Source organism: Camelus bactrianus, chromosome 1, assembly GCF_048773025.1.
Source record: "Camelus bactrianus isolate YW-2024 breed Bactrian camel chromosome 1, ASM4877302v1, whole genome shotgun sequence".
Lineage (NCBI taxonomy): Eukaryota > Metazoa > Chordata > Mammalia > Artiodactyla > Camelidae > Camelus > Camelus bactrianus.
In genome coordinates, this window is record NC_133539.1 from 97,155,668 (window position 1) to 97,179,464 (window position 23,797).

The 23,797-nt window shown below is 38.4% G+C and overlaps 1 protein-coding gene across 3 annotated transcripts in view; it reads right to left on the reverse strand.

Moving 5' to 3' along the window:
* Positions 1 to 22,668, reverse strand: part of TSC22D2 (TSC22 domain family member 2) — a 47,759-nt gene extending 25,091 nt beyond the window's left edge. Inside the window, exons 1-2 of one of the 3 annotated variants that reach the window (XM_010970417.3) lie at positions 19,655 to 22,666; positions 8,408 to 8,479 (exon numbers count right to left, since the gene is read on the reverse strand). In XM_010970417.3, the coding sequence (XP_010968719.3) occupies positions 8,408 to 8,479; positions 19,655 to 21,609 (2,027 nt within the window). In that variant the 5' untranslated portion in view covers positions 21,610 to 22,666. Of the gene's footprint in view, positions 1 to 8,407; positions 8,480 to 19,654 lie in introns of all 3 variants that reach the window. The other 2 variants (XR_012509007.1, XM_045506931.2) reach the window with 2 other exon arrangements.
* Positions 22,669 to 23,797: the final 1,129 nt, after the last annotated feature.

The following is a 23,797-nucleotide window of genomic DNA, read 5'->3' on the forward strand; positions in this document are numbered from 1 at the left end:
AGCACCTTTCAAATCTTATTAGTATTTATAACCAAGGATCTTTAAATTTTGACAACAACCAGGAAACAAAGCAGCATAAAAATGATATTTCTTGAGGATATTTATCAATGAATACACATTCTAAATTATTACCACCTATTTAAATTTATTTGTCAAATATGAAAAATATTTTAGAAGTAGTCAAGTAAAACCTAAACAAAGGAGCTAATTTTTGGTAAGCTAATACATTTAAATGCTCTATATCAATCACAAAAATTTAATAATTTCTTTATTTACATAATTTAGAACATTAGTATGAGTGCATGTGCACACGCGCGCACACACACACAAAGAATGTCACCTATAATACAGTCACTCATTTCTCCGTCTAAGTACCTACCAACCCAAATCTTAAGGAAAACAGAAAATTAAAATAATTCCACTTAATATTCTTTCTTCTCAATAGGCTGCCAAAACTATCTGCAGGTTTAAATACATTGAAGAGGTATGAGTTCATACTTTTAAATTGTTAAGAACTAGAATGGAAAAAAAACCCAAAACAGATGTTATATATTTGTTTTGGTTCAATAATTTCAGGCTACATTTAAATTTCCTTCTCATCTGAGCAAGTTCATTAAGAGTTTTTTCTTAAAAAGCTTTGCTACAGAGTTCTAGATTCTGCAGAAGAAAATAAGATGGGTTTAGCAAATTATACACACACATTTCGTTTCTATGCTGTTAAAAGGCTTGGTTTACTTAAAACCCATTTGGTGGGAAGTTAAAATAAATGAATAATGACAATAATAATAGAGGCCTTACCAACTATTTCCACCTTTTAAAATTGTTTCTCCAATTTCATCCTAAAAATAATTACCATGACCTCTCAGAGTAGGCTGCAGGGACTTATGTAGAGAAAATTTACTAACTAAAGAGGAGGGTGGTAAGCACATGAACAGAAGTATATTAATAATGGATGAGCCATTAATAATTTCTCATCATTAATTCTGAAGTCCAGTCATGTGCTGCAAATAATGTCAGCAAGTCAGCTGTCCCATTTCATCTAGCCATAGGAAGGCTGAGAGAAGAAATGCTTTGGATCCGCCAAAACACCACTTCAAACAATGAGATACAGATATTTGTATGGCTAAAAATATGGCAGCAGACAATCTACCTTAGACAGCTCTCAATAAAACTAGAAGGACACAACAGACCATAAAGGATAGCAGTCATATAATTTGTAAACCCAAGTGGTAAGTAAAAATGTCTTCAAATACTTTTCCCAATTCAAGATAATTAAAATCCTAACTTTATACATATGCATAAAAACCACAGTACAGAAAAAAGTGGTACAGGAATGTACCTCAATTTCTGTTCTAAGGGATATACCCACACATAATACCCACATGTTCTCCTTAAGCTCGCCTTCTCCTGCCACCCCACCACCAAACTTTGAGAAATAAAAGATCTCCTCTTAAAAATTTCCCCAATCCCAGTACTTTTTTCATCTGGATTTTCCTCTCTCCCCTCTCCAACCCCTATGGTATCGACTAGCTAGGCAGATGAAATTTTTCCCAGTATTTCATCCAGAACATTAGTACTTCCTTTTTCGATGAATAGTTAAACAATTCGAAAAGAGACTAATACAAGTGAAGTATTTTACTTATTTATATGAGACAGGAGGGAAAAAGACGGACGTTTCCTAATTAAATGTAATCTGTGATCTTGTTTTGGCTCTTGAATCAGGTAAAAAATGTTCACGAAGGACATTATTGGGATAACTGGCAAAATCTGGATAGGAACGGTATGTTACATATTAGATAATAGTTGATCAAGCCTGAATTTGGTAATTATACTATTGTTATATAACAGCATCTTAGGAAACATATGCTAAAGTATTTTTGGGTTAAACAGATATAATATCTGCAATGTACCTAAAATGGTACCTAAATAATGATGTTAGGGTGATAAAGCAAGTATGACTTAATGTTAACAAATACTGAATCCTGGTAAGATTACTCAAACTCTGTACAGTTAACTCTTGAACAACATGAGTTTGAACTGTGTGAGTCCACTTATACATGGATTTTTTTCAATAATAAATACTACAGTACTACACAACCTGAGGATGGTTGAATCCACAGATACAGAACCACAGATATGAAGGAACTCTGTGGATATGGAAGGCTGACTAAGTTATATGGGGATTTTCAACTGTGTAGAAGATTGGTACCCCTAATTCCCACGTTGTTCAATGGTCAATTGTACTATTCCTGTAATTTTTCTGTAAATTCGAATTTTTTCAAAATAGACATTCAAACATTTTCCCTTCTTTTGGGTTAGGAATTAATATTCTCAGAATCTTCTAGTCTCTAAGACCACTTATCCTCTTCCAAGTTTCTCTTGTTCTCTAAATGTAGGTACTGTTGCTAAAGTTCTTGGCTTGACCCTCAAACCCCGCTCTGCTCCTTGAAAACCTCAGCCTTTCCTACAGCTTAAATTCTAAAATTAAATTAAAAAAAAAACAAACCCTAATTCTTCAATATTTTTCTAGCCTTAACGTTTCTACCAAGCCGCAGGTCTATAGCTAAAGCTGTACTTCTACCTTGACTTTCCATCAGCTCTTCAACTCATCCAAAAGTAGCTAAAAACAAAATCTTATCATTATTTTCTCCCTCCCAAACCAATTATTTCACTAATACTTCCTAAGGGTACCTCCATTCCCTCTATTAGGTCTGGCACCTTGGATTCAAATTTAACTGTTTCCATATCATATCCAATCAGTAACAAAATCATTTAATTCCTACCTTCTGATAACCATTCTTTCCTCATTTCTATTGCCTAATTCAAGCCTTCATTACCTTTCTAATATCTTAGGTCTCTCCAACATCTCTTCTCTGTTGGCTTCAAATGTTTTATGCACCAATCAAATGTATATGCACCAATCAAATGTAACCATCCTTATCATACATATCCTGTACTTCCACAGTAGTTCACAGTATTTCCTTTAACTGGAATGGGCCTTTTCCCTCAGTTCTTTAACTATGCATGAATAACCAAATTCTGCCCACCTTTCAGTTTCTAACTCAAAAAGCCACCTCCTCACAAAGCCTTGACTAATACCTCCAGCTGTACTTGAGAGACATAAAATGCTTGAATTTTAAATGATAGTTATCACTTTCAATCACATGATGATGTTTTTACCTATCTCTTCCCGTATTAAAACCCAGCTCATTGGTTTCCCTATTCGTGGCCACCACGTAATTGCCTGACATGGGAATTCTTTCCTAATAGAGAATACTTTGTTAGCATTCCATTCCTTAAGCAAACACACAGCTTTCTGAGGTTTTCTGACAATCATGCCAACAGTGACGAGACAGAAGTAAAGGAGATCAATTTCAAAACTTTTCTTAACTCTTTTCTTCTTCCTTTAGAATTAAGTGGATGGGAAGGGAAGGGGACGCAGAAACTCCAGGGTAGGGATTTTAAAAGTAACTGGCTCTAAACCTCAAAGTCAACACCTCTGATTAGCAGTCAGGAAGACAGCTTTATCACTTCTAGTGACAGCAAGATTATTTCCCAGGGGGCTCATCGCCTTTCAGAAAGAGAGCTCAAGCCTGCCTGTTGAAACACTCACCTGGCTCCCTAGGTGGAATATAAAGGAAGTAGACTTTCTAGTTAGCTTTGTATTTAGAGTACCTATACTATAGATACAGAAATGGAATACAATAGGTGTGTCATCATCTTTTTTCCTACTTACTCTAGTTCTATAAATATTGCCTCAGATTACATTAGCTTTTGTGGTAGGCTTGTCACTTGCTAACCAACACTATAAAATGCAGTCAGCTAACATAGCTACGTATTTTTTTTTTTTACTCTGATTCAATTTAGGTTGCAACCTCCCTGAATTTACATACAGTTTCTTTCAATTTCTCAATTTCTGCACATACTTCAGACTGTCAAGTTTACAAATGCTACCATCCAATAATAGCCATGACTTCCTGCTTTAATGTCATCTGTACATTTTATCAGCATGTTCTTAGGTTTTCATCTAAATCTGAGATCCAGTTCTAAAAAGGCCATTAAAAAATGTGTCCTCTAATCTTCTGCATCTGAGTATCCTGTACTAGATACCATTAAGTGGAACTGGTCAAAATGTAATCAATAAATTATGTAAGTACTAGGTAAAAATTATTAGGATATGTATTTGGTGTGGTTACACAACAGTTTGGGCTCATCTCCTCAAATACTTATAGTATGATTACTAGGAGAGAACATTTAACCTGCAACAATCTCTAACGTGGTGGCTCTTTAAAATTACGTAGTTCAGATCTACAACTATGCAGAACGATATAGACGAATCTCAAACATAATACTGGATGAAAGAGAACAGACACAAAATACACAGTGTATGATTCCACTTACTGGAAGTTAAGATAGAGGAGGGGGCAAAATAGGAAGGGGGCATCAAGAGGTCATGAAGGAGCTTATTATAATCCTGCATCTTGATCTGGGTGCTGGTTACATAGGTGTGTTCAGTTTGAACTGTATATTTATGAATGGTGCACTTTTCTGATACAAATTATTCTTCAGTAAAGAGATTTTTTAAAAGTCACTATCACTGAGCATTCAAAAACTAGATTAGCCAAATTCTGAAACCTGATTTTATTTTTTTTAAAACCAGGTTTTACCTGATTTTTGTTTTTAGCTAACAAGTGGGTGTTAATGATGTATCCAAGCTTCTTGGAGAATAAGTGAAACCAAACAAACTATCTTACACAAGCAGTTTAGTTCTGATTTACTCCTAAATTCAAGAATGAAATTTCAAAAAAAAAAAAAGAAAAAAAAAAGAATGAAATCTCATAGGAAAAAATGATAGGAAATATTGGATGCCTTTTCTAACATAAAATACTTCAGGTTATTTAACAAGAATATTTTAATTCAACAATTTTTAAACTTGATGTAAATAGATATAAATAAATAACCACTGTGTGTGTGGGGAGGAGGGGGTGGGAGGAGACTTACTTTAACCAAAATCATCAAGTATCTAGTAAAAGACATACCACATACTTAGACATTCATTTTAAAGTTAATAATCCATGTGTATGACTTTCCTTATTCATTTTTTCCTTAAATATTGGTCCTATAAGGAAGGAAAAGCCAACTCAGGGGGATGGTGCACCTAGCAACTGTTGCTCTCATCTGCCAACCACATTTAAGTATTTTCTTCATTAAGACAGAAATACTTTTAAGTGTTTATTAATAAGGGTAAATCCTTACAAGCTACATGATTTCTTCTTTTAATTTACGTGAGGTAAAGTTTTCTCCCTCTAATGCTTCTTTACCTTACTGACCTGGTATTTACAAGAGGGTAAAATTGTTTGCCATAAATTCTTACCCTTAGCTTTTGTAGACAAAGGACTCCCAATGAGAGCCTGCTCCCCAGTGATCATCAGAATAGGTTCTAAACTAATTCTGTCAGTGTAACAAAGCAATGCCAATAATTAAGTTTGGAAAGCATTCTTTAAAGAAGAAAAATAGGAAGTTACTATTCTGAAATGCCAATAGGCTAGGAATCACTGAAAATTGGCTTCTTCATAGTAAGATAATATCCAGAAAGTTAACTGTGGGAGCTACACTATTCAATTTAATAAATAGTCAATGCAAACAGAATGGGCTTCCTAAAGAAAGGCTGTATTATATTTGAGCTATGAGAATCTATTGTTCTTATATTTGGTAATTGTTTCAGCTCACTGATTCCTTAAGGTCTCTGCAAATGACAAATGGGGAAGACAGACAACAATGACGGTATCTACAGGAAAAGGGAAAGGAAAGCTTGCCAGTAGCTTTGACGTTAATATAATAACATTATACTATATAACAGTATATATATATATACACTATATAACAGTAGTATAAAGCATTGAATATCAGTGGAAAGAGATAATATCTAAACATAGGCAGATGAAGACAGGGAAAACTTCTCAACTTGCTAATTCTAATTTAAATAGGGGAGAAAACAAAGGTAGTCATTAGAGAGCTCTAAGTCAGTGTGAGAAAGGTGTATTAGTTACTTATATTTTAATTAAAAGATAGTCTGCTAAAAGAATCCTGGGGAAAGAAATCCCACTCTTTCAAGTGAAAACAAAACCAAGAATCTTCAGATATCTAGGGCAGGTTTAATTAAAATTGACATAAGGCTAAAAACTTGCCCCAACTGAAAATGACTTAAGATTTCATAAACAGGAGGCTAAAAAAGGGTATCTTATCAACATTGATAGATAAATTTGTACCTTATAGTAAGTAGATAATGAAGGATTTATAGTCCCTCAGATCACTGAATGGTTCCATTTAATAGAATCATCTCTGCAAAATACTTGTCAATTAAGAAAATTTTAAAAATCTAAAATTTGTAATAGTCAAAAATGAACAAGGCAATTCTATGAGCTATTTTTCAAAGTTTAACACATATAGATCTTCAATCCTTGTCTGCAATGAAAGAGAATAAACATCCCCACAACACTTTGTTAGTAAATAACCTATTAAAAAGTTTGTAGATATTTGCCAACTGAAGTAGATAGTCAGAACTAATGAAGCCAGCCACAACTGCTCTTCTCAACTGAAAATTAATTAAGCTAGTTGAAAAGCTAAAAGGAGGCCACTAGTCAATTTCTACTGGATTGGGCTTGTTACCTTGGTACCAACATGCCAATTTACAGTGAAGAATGGCTGATCTAGGATGTAACTTCTGCTTATATTTTGGCACTAACATACTATAGATAAGTATCTGTTAAACTTCTTTGGCTCTGGACAAGAGGTCCCAAGGAGAAGACAAGATATTTTCAACCCATGAGAAACTACACATATAGCAATCCGCCTCATTTCTGATACCTTAAATGTTTCTGGTATCTAAAAAAGAGAACAGATAAGGAGTATTTAGCTATCACAACAAATGATGAGCAACTTCTATGGTTGTTTTATGATGAAACAAAAGAAACCTTTAATATTAGATCCAAATTATAAAAAATAAAGCTCAAACCTTTCTACATTGTTCTGATGAAAATAATAAATATCATTCATACTGATGTCATGGTAGCTCATGAAAGTTAGTGATATGAAATAAATTATCATGTATCTAAAAACTATTCTGTTTCATAACAGAGTGCTATTTTTTGTTTTTCTAAGGGAAAAGTATAAAGGACACCACAAAGTACTCACCCTGGCCACATCTGGTAAGCCATTTGAATTATTAAACCGTCATGCTTGCTTCATGTCACAATTTACATTTATGTCTTAATTTATATTGCTATAGCTGTACAATTTAAAAACTGAATTTATAAGCATGGCACTATACATTTTAAAACTTCTTGTTCTACAAGTAACCATTTAAAAACATTTTTAGTTAAGTAAGGAATTTATCACCAAAAAGATAGTTTGTTAGAAAATTTCTTGAGTGATACACACAGCAAATCAAGCCTAAGAATTAAAAGACTGTTACCATTTCTAGGCAATGTAGTCCATGTCTTAACATGACATGTACATGCACTTAGCAATACTCTATTCTAACGAAAGAGATGGAGTTGAGTCCATGAGTGTTATCCAAACTACGCCAAAGGAAACAAATGCGTTGCCAGGCAGAGTTAAAGGAATCTAACAAAGCTTTGTGTGAATTTTAAAAACATTGCGTTGTGGTCAGCTTTTACTAATTAGACAAAGAATGATGGAATGCTAACAAATATTCAGCAAAATAAGTGAACAGAGCATATACTACTTAAAATGTGTATTAAGCAGAAAGATAAACCAAAGACTCTGTTGCCGTACATAAGTTCCAAGACTTCATTCTATATTTTTAAGTTAAAAATAAAATTCATACAACATTTCTGTGAGAAAACAAACTGTTTCAGGAGTTTATAAAACAATAATGTGGATCTAGTGAACTCTAGCAAACCAGCCTGAGGTTAAGCTTTCTCACTGAGAATTAAACAATGACTACTACTTTGATACCTTAGTCTTTTCCCTCCTATTTCTTAATATGAAATAACATTTTGCTTTGAGTCACTAAAGCTTTTACAGGGAAATCATATAAAATAGCACAAAATTAAAATATCTAGTTTATTTTATAGAATATACTTTACATTAAATACACATGGGTAAGTGGATAGTTCATGTAATAAAATCCAACAGAATAAAGTCCTTCAAAAAAATAAATATAAGCGCAGTAAAAAGAAAAGTACGTTTATATTCTGTTTAAAATATAGACTGTGTTTTTGGTTTATTTTGCTGCTTTGTCCCATGCTGGATACCATGTGATTTCTCCCTCCCCAAAAATAACAAATAAAGATCAGTTTTAATGATGAGAAACCAGTACAGTGCAAAGCAATTCATGCATACACTTTTGCATGTATGCATTCCATATGTTAAGTATTCATACCTATCCCAGAGGTTCTTTGATTCCTGAATCGTGTTCAAATGGAACGCTTGGTAGAAAGCAGTTGAAGGATTCCTGTGAGATCCAAGAATCAAATGGAAATGAGGTTGAGAAAGTACAGTAAAATCACTACTTTTAAAAAGATGGAAGTTTCAGATTTCTAATACAGTACAACTGCTTTACTAAAAAGAAAAAAAATACACACAAGCCTGCTTAAAAACATTCTGAAAGAAATTTAAAAACTGGACAAAATTCAGCATGCCCCAACAACAAATCCAGGATCACAATTCTAAAAGCGGTAATACAGATAAAATTAAATACTAACTAGCATCTAATTCTGTGAGTGTGTGTCACCAGTTCATAGCCTAAATCAACACTATTCTGTATCAGAAGTCTTTATAAATCCCCATACATTTAGCAGTTTAACAAAGCTGTACACTATTCATGTAAAATAAGTTAAGCTGTACCATCATAATATAAAAATTCTGCATAGGATCCATAAGAATAAGGTTTGATGGTGACCAACGAGTCCTTTTCTGGATTGGACCTGACACAATTTTCATCTTCAGAATCCATTTACTCATGTGTGGTTTCTCTGGGCTAGAGCAAAAAATGCTGCTGCAATTGTAGTGTAGCTTTCTAATTTCTTGCATTTGTACTGTACCCCTTTAAGGGGTATAAGAGTTTACACACCTTAATCACCAACCATTTCTACCATTCCCTGGGGACACATTCCCTAGGGCTGTAACCACAGAATCTTAACTGAAGGGCTCAGTAGGGCAAGCTCCCAGCATGCTTGTTTCATCTCACACCTCAAGAGTGGTTTCTCAGGGGACTAAACTTTTGAAAAGCTGTTCTCCAACAGTTCTTCCTCCACCTCAGCATATTTCTGTGGTCTCCTCCACCCCAATCTGCACATTAAAGAGCGAACAAAAACTTGCCACATTACTTCTAAAATCCTTGACCCATGCAATAGGAGAATAACAGGGGCAAGCTAAGATTATAGGTGTTTATTATATATCAGACACTATTCTAAGTGCTTTACATTTATTAACTCAAATCCACTACAGCCCTAAGAGTTAGGTACTATTATTTTTCCTATCTAATAGATAAGGAAACTGGTTTTGATAGAAATAACTTGCCACAGAGCTAGTTAGGTGCAATTCTGGCCCCAGAGTTTATGCTCTTAAACCACTATACTAAGCATCTACCAGAGTTAAATTTTAACCTCCCTAGGTGTGTCTCTATCAGTTACATGGTAATATTACCATCTAGCTTTGCAAGGTGGTTCAAGAACTGAGACTATATATAAAGCTCCTGGTATTTACTCAATACTCAATAAATGACCAGTTAGTTTTTAAAATCAAAATGAAGTTCAGATACAACATGGCAATTCTGAGACTCTTAGTAGAATCTCTGCAGTATTATTTATTAGTACAATAAGAAAATTATTTCCAAGTTCTACTGGAATAGCAATCAAGTATCAATGATGAAACAAAACAAATACTCAATAAAATTTCATAATTTCAAAACTCAGATTAAGACAGTATCTACTGAATTAAAAAAAAATTTATTTTTCTAGAGGCATTCTTAACAAGTAGGATACCTTTTAGATGATCCGAAACTGGGAAAGGCAGATAAGACACCAGATGTCAAGACTGTCACCAAAGAAACTGTTTGATTAATCAGGAGTCTTCAGCATGTGTACTCCTCTTTGCTTCCCCTACTTCAACTTCTCTCTATTCTTTAGTATATGTGCTGCTGAAGTGAGCATAATTTCTTTCTATTCTTTTAACATTTCTCTACTTTTCTCTTGACTAGGTCTAAGGCAAATCAAAGGCACAGATTAGAACTACTAATATCAAAAAAGAATTACATGTTGCTAACTACTGTTTACTTAACAGCTTGTATTCTCTCAAGATATATTTGTCAGGCCCCCTTTTTCACTGTACTTAGAAAATCAGCCCGCCACATTAAATCGAAGCCAACTAAACCAACTGAAAACTAAATATGGCTTTTTTTACCAAGCTCATCCAAGACCACCATATGGGAACAAGTTTGCTACTCACACAGGTCTGTTTGGAGAACTTGGGTTTAAAATAAACTCAAAGAGGAAGGTAGTAAATACAAAAGAATAACAAAGAATGAACTTGGAGGCTCCTCTGCAATTCTGGAATTTAAAATACATTAAACAACATTTATAATATATTTTTAAGGGTGGTATTCTTTAAAATATCTTCAGATGCCTGATTTTGGAAAAAAAATATAATTTGAATCAAATTCATATGCCACATGAATTGGTTTTAAATTAAGTCTAAGTTACAAAATTCCAGCATTTTTACAGCATTGATTCTAATAATGAAATGTTTCTCACAAGTCAAATGTAGAAGTGAAAAAGGAACATTTCTACAGATATCTGTGTATCTTGGAGGTGAGAAAAAAATCTGTGAAATAAAATACTATAAATGGACTGAAAGTCTTTAGAACATGCCAACAAATACACGTAGGTTGCAAAGCTGACAGTTAACAATTCCTTTCTACATATATTCAAAATGAAGAAACTATATGGAGTTACACAATCCACGTATTATAGGAAATTTTAAATAGTTGAGATTCCAAGTGTAAACATTTAGATAGTCTTATTATAAAATATGAAATTTTGGCTTCTGGAACACTTAAGCTGGGATATTATCCATAAACTGAGAGATTTTTGGCAAATAGCAACAATTAGTCTCAAAACATTGACTAGCAAGCATAGATTAAAGGAGTCAAGTCTGTGAAATCTAGCTGATCAAGAACTTCAAAAGAGCCATTTGTAAATACTGAAGGGCCTGATTATCAAAGACTTCTGTTCTGGAATGGCACAAAATTAAGGAAATTAAGAGCCCAAGGAAAAACACTGTTAATGGGGATCATTTCAAGTTTAGAGTCTATGAAATTTCAAGGCACCAAGAGGCAACTGACATATTAAAATTTTTTTATAGAGAAATACTGAATTTTATGCAGCTTTAGTGACAAATCCTCTTCTGCTCAAGAAATAAAATTTGAAACCAGTTTTCTAACAACATATTTGATGTCAATGTAAACTACTAATCTAAACATAAAGCCAATGAAGCACTTCTTAGGAAGTGTGAGGTGTGGTTTATTCTGAATTTTGTTTCAGCCACCTAAAGGAAAACACTGTTTTCCCATTTGTAGAAAAATTTCAAAACCAATGAATAAAACACATTATTTTCTCTCTGACTTTATATACTGAATGGTCTGTCACATTAATTACCAAGTACATGAAAGTAGTATACATGAGAAAGTGACTTAAATGTGACATATGTCTACCTGCTATACTAAGATACTATCTTTGTAGGGCAACTAACACTAATAGGGAGGAAAAACATTCATATATACCATATCTCAAAACTAAGCTACAAAAACTGTTGAAGCTTAAGGGAGGTATATGAACACCAAACTTAGCAAATATCTTCTCCTTCTCTTAAGTCAAAACTCAACTTCAGAGATCTATAAATAGAAACCAGGTAATTACAATAAGCAGAGGAACAACAAAGGCCATCTCCAACATTATCACCTAGGAATTTTAAATGATTTAAAATATCCTTTAAGAAAAGGGTACCAACACAACAGATCAGTAGCTTCTCCTTCTTCCTATCTTATAGTCAGTAGAGTGAAAAAACAAAACTAACTCTGGTAATATCCAAGAGCACTGGTTTTGGAGCTGACCTGGTCTATGCTTTATGTGACTCAACTCCTCAGTCTCAACTTCCGTTATCCATTAAAAAAAGGGGAGAAAGACACTCATCACAGCTGCTGAAAAGATCGAATGAGATTATGTATACATTGATTCTGAAACAAGTAAGCCTGGTCTGTGTGTAATACTGGATTATAGTTTCTAAATCATGCTGTATAAAAATCAACTTTTGGTAGAGTTTCTTAACATATTTCAGCATTTCATCATTGTAAAAGTAATACTGAAGCAAACAAAACACTTAAGGCAAACAGAATACATAAACTTAGAGCCAGGTATACCAAGCTATTTAGTACATTCCATTGGATGAGAATTCCACTTCTGGGACTCAGAGCTCCCCCTGGATTTCCCTATACACAACTTTGTCACAAGATTTTAATTAAAAATACAATAATCACTGAAAAGGGTACTGAAATGGTTCCAAGATACATACTACTAACAATAAAAGCTTCAAGAAACACCTTTTACAGCAAGTATAAACTTAAAATGATAAAAATCTCAATTTCTTTCCGTGACATTTAAGCCCTTCACTCTGGTTCCCATCAAATTAATCACATCATGTTCCGAATCTGACGTATTCTCACTCTTCCACATTGTTAAACAAAACTGCTTTCTCCTTCTACTTGGAAAATCATCCCCTTCTGTTACCAGTGACCTAATCTGAATGACTCTTTTAAGATTAAATTCGAGTTAGCATCAGAAGAATGCACAAGTAGTAACGGGCTGCTTCTGGACAGGAACTGGGTGGCTGGAAGACAGGTGGCGGAGAGGCTTTCAATTTATACTCAGATATTTTGAATTATGAACTGTATAAATGTATTACCTATGCAGAGAATAAATTAATTTTAAACAGAAATCAGTCTAGTCTCCCCACATCAATCTGACTTGATGTCCTAATTTTTCCCATTAATACCTTAAATTTATTCCATCGCAGCCTATAGTGTATATCACAGTATACAACTGATAATTTTCATATAGCCTGAGATCTTGGAGGGCAGGATAGTCTTATTTCTGCTTTCCTATACTTACAACTCAGAAAGCACAAGGAAAGTTGAATGACTGACATCTTGCCACTTTTAAGTGTATTCCTGGCATTCAACCTACTTAAGGACTATTTGCAAACTTCATTTTTTTGGTCACACAATAGTCTGGAGGAAGGAAAAGGATTTGACAAGAGGAAGGTTTAAGTTGGCAGCTCCGTCATGAAACATGACTATGTATGGATTCATACTTAGGGAATTTTAAAATCTGACCAAAGGCTCAAATTCTAATTTCATCAATGAGGAAAACCAAGGAAGTTGAATGACTCGACCAAAGAAATTGGCTAAGTGGTAGAAGAGCCAGGATTAGAACAAAATTTGCTGTACTTCTTACTACATCCTGACTTTTCCGGCCTAAAACAATGTCTCCTCTTCTCTGGTTACAACCATACCATGCAATTACCCTTCTGGATCAAAAAAAGACTCTTGGTATGATTTGTAGTATGTCAAGGGGTGTTCAATTTAAACACTGAAATATTGATGTTTCTGTGATGTATGCTTGCCATGGATGCTGTCTTAACTTATGTATGGACTGTTCACAAATTACTAGCATACCTCATTTAATCCTCTCAAACTCTCCAAGGTAGGTATTATCCCCATTTTTCATATGGGGAAACAAATAACTAGCTCAAGGTCAAATGCCTCAAGCATGCAGCACAGTTGGATTTCGGCCCAGGCATGTCTGACTCCATTGTCTGTAATGGTCACTCATACGGTATGCTATAGTATATACCTAAACACACTACTGATCTTATTTGATCAAGAACTCCCTCTCCTTTTTTGTTTTTGTTTTGTTTTCAAAGGCTAGGTAGACCATATACCAAGGATTTGTTTTGGTTTAACTTACAAAATCATTTAGTAAAACTGAATTCTACTTCTACTTTAGGAGCCTGTTGGCCTTAAACTTTGCTTTGGATATCCCTCACACACAGATTAAACAACTTACTTGTGAAATAATGAAGATGGACAGCCTAAACCATCACAGACAACATTTAAAACAGATCAGCATTATTTACAATAACTGACATATTAATTATAGTCTCTCTTCTATATATAAATATTCTTTAGTCAAATTTTAGTGAGACCTTACGGAAAAGGAGGCTTTAAGCAATTTAACATTCAGACTTCACTTATTTGTCTTAACTACTCTGATGAGTATAAATTATCAGGACATTTACTAATTGTCTATATCCTAGGTGAACATTATTAAAATTATTAACTCAATCTACAGAATTTTCACATAACCATCATATATGGTAAAACTTAAAGAATGACAGTTCATTCTTTTTAACAAAGGGTAGCTTGGGTACAAAGAAATAAAACTAAATACTGTAATCAGACTTTGGGCTTTAAATTTGAGAGGTAAGTAACCCAGAGTAGCACAGATGAAATTTAATTCACCTGATTTAAAACTAGAAATTATGCACATATTTTTTAAAGGTAAAGCAGATAATCAATATACCTTTAGTATTACCAGCCAAATTTGAAGTGAATACATTAAAATATATTATGAAAGTCATGTAATGATGTATAGGAATGACACAAATTGGTTACTGTTCCTAAATCTTTAAGGAGCAGTCCCAATTTTTACCCAAAGCAATGCCAGATTAAGAACATAACAAATATTGAGAAATTTGGTATTGGTTCAAGAACTGCTCTGGGAAAGACTTAAATTTATACCAATGCTTCAGGGTATGTATATTCTTTGTGCAGTCATTCATATTATACCATTTAAAAGAACGGCCTCAAATCACAAGTCCACTAGTTTATAAGGAAAAAACAAACTTAAAGGATTTATTCCAATTCAGGAGTTTTTCTACATCTACCCCTTAAATACTGTCAACTATTAAGCTTTCTTATTAAAAGTAAATACATACTGGTCTAAAACAATTATTAAAAGAAGGAATTAAACCGCTGTTCCTCACTAGTAACAAGTGTTCCTATTCCTTCTGAGACCATATTTCATGTCATTTCATTACATTTCCTTTTGTCTTGGTTATCTGCCATTACTCTCTACTCCCACAACCCCCCAGCTTCTACCATTTCAGGAAAGAAAAGTCGAGATCCTTTTATACTCCCCTATCAACCATTCATTTCACTTTGATTTCCTTTCCATCTGGTTGGTGGGGCTGATCTCTGTTACCAGAGGACACTAGAGAGCATAACTACTTCCAAACCCTTGTGATGCTCAACTCCATTCCAAATAAGCAAGTACCAGATCCATAAATCCAAGATCACATTCTACCACTTCCAAATTAGTGCCAGCAGAATTCTCAAAGAACAAATAGATTGGTATTACATTCTCACAAAGAAGAAAACATATATAGCTCGCTACCAGTACCGTAAAACAATGACTTCTCATAAAGGCAATTTGGTTCAAGATACCCTCCATTCCTTACAAGGAAAAAACAAATGTTACTAAAATAGTTACTCTGAGTGCCTTACCCACACACATAAAAACCTCTTATATTTTCTAAAAAGTTAACCAATGTTCAGTTTAATTCACACAAAATTTTAAGCAATATATGTGTCATTGTGAATAAAAAAGGCCATACTCCTACTGACACAGCTCTTGGTTTTGGGAATTTCAGGCACTTTTGGATCATCAATCTTTCTGGAGATCTATGATAATTTCCTTAACTCAGAACCATGCTTAGGACTAAAGCATATTAGCATGAAACTTGATGAATGCATCAATGTTAATTTCCAAACTAAATAATAATGTCACTCATACACAGGATATTACACTTTGATTACAAAACACTTGGTGAGAGTACTTAGGCATAAGATGGTATCTAGGGTGAGACTTAAACACCAAATGTAAAGCTGCAAGGCAACATTATCTCCACAATCACTATCAATAAAGAACCATAAGCTCCCAAGAAATACAGATTCAAGAAGCTTTCATTTTTAAAGACTAAATGCACTAAGACTTTTCAGAGCTCTAAAAAGTTATCTACAGATTTTAAAATAAAGATAGGAGTGACAGTTCTGCCTCCTGATATACATGTACATAATCCTCTCCCTTGAACATCAAGTAAGAAAAAAACAACTCAATTAAAAAAAGTGTACGTATATATGAGATACCTCATACATATACGTATATAGATACATATCTATAACTCTACAAAATTTGTATTTATATCACTTACTAAGACACACTACTTAACATTCACAATTTATAATAATTTTATCAGCAGCAAAGTACACAAATAAAACCATTAACAAGATATAAAGATATCTGCCATTAAAGGATCCTTACAATCAGGTTTTCAACAGTCTTTTGGTTGCAGTTGACAGTTCACAATTGCTGCCATTCATAAGAGTTCCTGGAATGTGGCCTACAGAGTTCACACTGGTCAGCTATCTATGGAAAATGATCTGTACTGTGTTCCTTTTCCAAAAGGGCCAGTAATATTCTGCACCTCCCCCAATTTACCAAAATGAAGCCTGTTAAGCGTGTAGGTAGTTTAAACATATTTTGTAATATTCACTATAAAATTGTTTATGCATTTTTAAATATATTTTCAACCATTATTATATCCCTCAGTTTACACAAAATCAATTTGAAGAATCTCAAAAACTGACCATAAGCTAGAATGATATATAAACTGTACCTTAATTAATAATATAGGGTCAAAAGGCAATTCTCTTACTTTGTATATACAACCATCAGCTCTTTTAAAGTTATGATAGTATATAAGGTATGATTCAAATAAACGGTCTCAAAACAAGCCAACAGAGATCCTTGTATTAGGTAACGGAGCCAAAATCACAAGATAGCGTTTTCAATATATCAACCTAAACCACCTCAATCATTTTTGTTAATCTTTCATTTTTCTTCATTTTCTCAAAGAAATAGACTGCGTTTACTAACATCTTAACATTTTAAAAAAGGCTAACATCTTTTTTTTTTTTACAAATATTTCCCAAGGAGCTGAAACTTGTCAACCTATTCACAAAATTTAAGTCATAATTACTCAAAGCTTCCTACTCCAATGAGTTTTATTTTACATTTGAATGACTGCAAATAAAACTGTATGAAGATTTTAATTTAAGAAGGCAACCTATAATCACCATATTAAAATCATGATTTTGTTAGTACTGTCTCCTCAAAAGTACTCATCTCAGTAATTCAAACATACGCCTAGAAAAACTGTGTTATTTAATTTCAAGCATACAGCTTTAAAATGCTCTCTCTTTTACAAAGGTTTTCCATTAAAAAACAAACAAAAAAACCCCAAACTATTTCTACTTAATGGATTCATTCCTTCACCAGGTATGTAGGTCGAGTGTCAAAACAGTCAAATGTGTAAGATTACATCTTGGAAACTAGCATGTTAAATTAAAAACCAATGAAAGACTGTAACAAAAATTAGAAATGCACATTTGATAAGCAAGGCAAATTTTAAAAGACTAGGTGAGGGAGGAAAGTGCCACACTTAAAATAGGACTACACACACATAAAAACCCCTGCACTGGATTAACTGTTGCAATTGATAAGAACACTGATACAGTAGTATCTGTAGTTCAAATAGTCACATGTTTGGAAATGAGACTCTTGAAATTATCAACTCTTAATAAGGTGAGAAATAAATGTATCTTTGAGGTCATACCCTAAAGAATACATCCCAGAGTTTCCATTTATCAACACATCTCTCTGCTTCATGCCATATCATCACATTTAAGTTCTGGGGAATATAACTACAAATGCTGTAAACTGAGAGAGGTGTTAAAGAGGAGAGAAAACACCTTCCTCATTTATAGGTGTGCATGTTTTTGGGGTGGGGAAGGGTTGGGAAACCAGTCATTTTTTTGGAGAGATACGGAGGCAGTGTACAACAGGAACAGAGAGGTAAGCAAATGGTTATTTACAAACCCATCAGAAAAAAATGGCTTCTGGCAGCTAGAAAAGGGAAGATGCCTATTGATTATTACCAAATGTGAACAAATAAACTCAATCTGCATTTCAGGTGTGCCCCTATGTGTGAAAAGTGAAATATGGCAGAAAATGTAGAGGGATTTTCCTGAGTGGCTTGTGGAATCAGTTTTCTTTACTTGGTAGTCCCATCCATATAAAATTTCTCAATGACTAGCTAGCTGAGCTCACTTATGGACACGTGGTATTCTCTAAGAGTTCTCAAATGGAAGAAAGACTCCCCACAAGCAAGTCACCTACAAAAAAAGATGAACTTTGAATTACAAAAAGCAGAGACGATGAATTTCAGTGAGCATTTTTCAAACCAACAGAAGTATATAACAAAAATATAAAGCTAATTAGAAATGAAAAGTTAAGAAAAGAATGTGAAGGAACTCAGAAGAAAATAGGAAGAAAAAGCTTTAACAGGTCTCATTGTATTCTACATACCAATTATTCTAGAAACATAAAAAAATAGTTCTGATCTTTTAACACAGCTAAAATTAACTTCTCTCCAAACAAAACCTCGGCAAATAAATTTCTAACTGTAAAGTACCTAAATCTTTCACTGCAATTTTTAAATGTAATTTTTGGTAACAAGTCAGTTTTTAAAAATTTGCATCACATTATGCCAAATTTTCTGTGACATTTCCTCAAAACCACTTAAAATCCTAAATAAACTATAACCAAACATCAACTATTGTAGAATTGGTACGGCAATACAGCAATTTGCACTTAAACTATTTAAAAAGCTTCCCTTTAATAGAGGGAGCCAATTGTTGACGTTTATCTTTTACTATAAAATTACTCTAATTTCACGAACTACAAAGTCTCTTATCTCTCCTATAGTAAAAAGACTGATGGACGATAAGAAAATCTTTCCAATACATTTTTTTGCTTTAAAAAATGTATCTTAAAGAAGTCACTGGGTAGCCTCCTGACCTTCTGTCCTCTTTTATTAAAGGGCTGAATGAAGATACGCTCTTCAAAGCTGGATCTGACATTTCACCATTATCTCTCCAGCCTTTCCAGATACACTGGAATAGACACCTTACATGGCTCTCTACTAGGGGGTTTTCTGGTTTTCCAGAATGGGAAATATCTAACCAATTTTATATCTCAGTCTCAAAACTCACACTGAGAAGACATTCTGCCATTAAGTGTTCAAGTGTGATTGATATCTAAGAAAGAGACAATCCTATGGGGCATAACCTACTACCTACCACTTCTAAATTGAGAGGATTAAGCTAAAATCCACCCTTTTGAAAAAATAATGTTGCATTCCTATCCAACTTTAGTGCTTTTAAACAACTATGACAAGACCAATTCTCTCATTACACACTTTTTTTAACATCAGTGATCTAAAACTAATGTCGTTTTAAGAACTGATAGATCAATTTTACTAAACAGACTAATTTTTATATTTAGAAATACTAAAGGCCGCAGTTTGAAAAAAGACTCTCCCAGAGCTGCATTCTAAACTACAACGTATGGCCAAGCATTTCTATCAAATATTTCAAATAAGATTTCCATACCTGTCTTCATCACCATCAACAGGAATAGCTATGCTGAATACAGATGTGGCGAGACTGTTCATAGGTGTTAACTGAAGGGGGTTTGCCAGGGCATCTGCAACAGGAGGCTTCACAACAGGCTTATTTTCAGCAATGAGAGAAAGTGGTGGTTGAGGTAGGGGTTCTGATTTTCTTCTAGTATCGTCAACTGGCCCGACTAAAGGCTGGGTCTGAGTCTGAAACTGGCTTAGGTCAGACTGCGGTAGACTCGTCGGTGCGCTGGCGATGCCTGGCGCTAAGGGCAGCCCAGCGTGCTGGATTATGCTGCCGCTCCTGCTGACTGGCGGGTGGCTGCTCAGCTGCTGCGACTGGGCCAGAGGCGCGGGTACATTTGGCATAGTAACAGAAGTGGTAGACACACTAGGCACGCTGGGAGCGGGCGCGGCTGCAGGCACGTTGGGAACTCCGGGCACCATGGCGTGAGGGCCCCCAGGCACCGCCGACGGCGCGCCACTGCCACCCATCTGCGGCGGAGGCGCAAGCTGGGGCGGCCCAGACCCGGCAGGAACAAGGCCCGGGGGCACTGCGCCTCCCACGGCCGCCGGGGGCACTCCGGCCAGTTGACCGGGCGCGGCCGGTCCGCCCGGCGCGGGGCTTGGCCCCGGGGCCACGGCTTCGCCCGGCAGGGGAGGCGCGCCCATCATCTGCGCGCCCGCGGAAGAGGCGTTCTGGCCGGGGCCCACGGGGAGGCTGGCCGCCGCAGCGAGGCCCGCTCCGGCGCCTGTGGACGAGGGCTGCGCCGGGCTGGGCGGCTGCAGCCCGGCCACGTGCGGCTGCAAGTACTCACTCTGGCCCGCGGGCTGGACGGGAAGTAGATGGCCTGGCGGAATCTGAGGCTGGGGATACGCAAACTGCTGGGGCGGCGGCGCGCCAGAAGCGCCGACGGCCGGGCTGGGCTGCGCCAAGGTTACATTCGTCAGCGGCAGGGCCTGTCCGTTGGGCCCCTGGGGGACGACAGCCGGCCCGGCGCCTTGGGGCTGGCTGGTCGGCGGGGCTGCCATCATCTGCGGCTGCCCGCCCGCGGCTCCCGGGAACGGCGGCGGCGGAGCGGAGCTCGGAGCCACAGCCCCACCTACGGGCGGCGGCGGCGGCTGCGGCTGCCCAACGCCAAAACTCTGCGGCGGGGCCGGAGAGGGCTGGCTCATCTTCTCTGACGGGGGCAGCTGTGACACAGCAGTCAAGGAACTGTCAGTTCCCGAGTCGGGACCGTGCGCCCCCGGCATGGAGGCCACCACCACCACCACCGACCCTCCGGTGGCGCCCAGACCACTGTCCCGATCCGCAGTCTGGTCAAAAGTATTGCTGTGCCTAATGCAATCCCCGGACCGAGTCAGGACGCTGCTGTCGGAATCCCGCTCGTAGTATTCCATACACGTCCATCGGCCGCGTCTATAGGGCTCCCCGCTCCCGTGGTCCAGCTTGATCACACGAAAACGGGAACTACAAGTGGTGGGGGGCTGCGATGGGGCGGCAGTCCCTGGCCCGGAGGAGGGGCCTGCGACCGGAGGGGCGCCAGGAGCCCCCGAAGAGGGGGCCGAGGTGGCGGCCGCCGCCAGGGTACTGGCCAGGGCCCCAGCCACGCTCCGAGCCGAAACGGCTCCTCCTCCATTGGCGGGAGCGGCTGCCGCGGCCGCCAGCTGCCCGTCTAGGAGGAGGTTTGGGGAGACGGTCCCGGGAGTCTCCGCATCCCCAACATTGTTGAGCGTCTCTTCAGAGGAGCTGCGCTCGCAGACCTCCTCGGGGCCGTAATCCGTGGCCCGAGATACGTCGAATATCTCGGAGGACACGTCCTCTGTGCGTGACTCGTCCGGGTCGTCCAGGCTCTCGGTGTCCTCGGTGATGCTAGTGGCCACCTGGGCCGTGGTGACACTGGTGATCTGGAAGCAGCTCTTCTTCTTGGCCGGCATCTTGGACATGGTGAGGAAGGCTGGAGGGCAGAGAGGCACGCCGGCTCCTCTGCGATCTTGCCGGAAACCAGGAAGGGCAGGGCACGGTCCCCCAAAGACAAAGTCCGAGTCCGCGCTGGGCTCTGAGGCCCGCCGCTGGAAGAGTCACGGGCTAATCTGGGTGCCGGTCCCTCGGTGAGACATCCTCCTCCTGTTTCCTTCTCGGTGTTGGTCTCTTCGGCTCAGCCCCCGTCTCACTCACGCGGCGGCTCCGCCTTCCTTCTCGCTTCCCGCAGCCGCGGCGCCTCAATTCAATCCCCTCAGTGGCGGCGAGAGCGCGATCTCAGGGGCGGGTCGGCTGCTGCTTCCTCCCGTCTCTGGGCCACCGTGGTCAGTCCAGCTCGGCGCTCGGCGCGGTCAGCAGGCCTTGACTGGGGGTGGGAGTGGGAGGGCGAAGGGGAGGAGGAGGAGGCGGCGGCGGCGTGAGGGGCGGTGCTGCCCCGCTCCAGCTCCTTGAGCCAGCGCCGGCGTCAGCTCCGGGCTTTCGGACGCCGAGGGAAGAAGGAGTGGCGAGTCCGGAGCCGGGGATTCCTGATTCAGCCAAGAGCTGGCGGAGCTTTGGCGCAGGCGGGCGGCCCTCCCTCCCCGGCTCTAGCCGGAGCTCAGCCCCAGGGACATGTCGACTGTCTCTGGCGGAAACCCGCTCCGGGGGAGGGGAAAGCCGGCTCGGTCCTCCTCTCACAGGGGGAGCCACCCCCGCGGGCCGGCGAGCGGCGGCGGCGGTCTCGGCCTCCCCTCGCGGCTCTTGAGAGAGTGAGGGGCGGCGGCCAGCTGGACGGTGAGCGGCGGCGCTCCGGCTGTGTGATGTAGCGGCGATAGCTTCTTCGGCTCCTCCTCAGTGCGCCCAGTTCGCAGGCCCTGGAGAAACTGAAATTCAAACTGCTGAAGCGGCGGCTGCAGCTCCCTCCCCTCGGCCAAGATGGGGCTGAAATGGCCGCGCCAGGGATGCTGGGAGGAGCAGCAGCCCCGCTGCCGCCGCCGCTGCTGACTAAAATGCCGCCGCTGCCGCAGCCGCCGCCAGCGCCGCAGCCGCCGCCGTTCCGTGACGCACCGGCGTCGTGACGTCACTGCCCCGCCCCTCCGGTTTCCTGCAGAGTTTCGCGTGGAGGCTGGGGGGGCGGTAGGCGGGGCTATAGGTTAAAAAAGGGGAGCGGTTTCTTTTTTATTTAAAAATTTTTAAAATTTAAATTTTGCTCTGTAGCTCTTTGAAGAGTGGAGGAGCGAAAGACTTACATTCCAAGCCTAGAGAAGCTTACAACCCAGCCAATCGAGTGTTTTTGTATCGGTTTGTTCCAAGACACTGGGAGACTGGAGGTCATGTGCTTGCTGTGTCTAATGTTTAGCAAAATCTCCGTGCAACGAGGCGATAGGAATGGGGGTTGGTGGGATTTAGCTAGGATAAAGAGGGAGACGGCTGGAGGAACGGAATCACTTAAAAAGTCTTTACTGAAAACAAGTGTTATCCTCTATAGTCAGAGGAGTGAAATGTTGAGAAAAATGGGGATGATTAACCAAGAATAGCAAGCCAGACTGAGTCAGAAAAAGGATCTTTAAGCCAGAAATTCTGTCTCCAACAATGGCATCGGGAGATGGTTACTTGCCCTGGGTGAGGTCAGTTTAAAAAAAGACTAGAGGTTACCAACATATTCCTAATTTTCCTGTATTTGTTGTGATTCCAGCATCGAAGAGTTCATTTAAACATCTTGAGACTGTTTTTACTTTCAGCACGAAATCAGCTTATGGGTTCCATAAATGTAGAACCTACTGCGTTAAATAGCTGTAGTTCTTTCTTTTGTTTATTCTAAAGCTCTTAGTTGGAGCCAGAGTGTTAGATGGTTTGGATTGGGCCACGAACAATCAGAAGTTAGGAAGCACCCTTTCCTATCCAGAAAGCAGCTATGAAAGTACTAGAGAATTTATCATCATTTAGTTCCTTTCTGGTGGAAAAAGTGGTAAGGTCATTCTTTTAAACAGAAAAATGAGGAGGGCAGCTCTTGAACTTTGACATATTAATACATCATCTAGGTAAAATCTAAGCTGTCTTGATAGAAATCAAATTTTCATATCTATTACAGGTTTAGCAGTCATATGATGACTGACATAAATCAGTTAATCATTGTATTCAGTTCTCTAATCTTTGAAGAATAGAAATACTTTT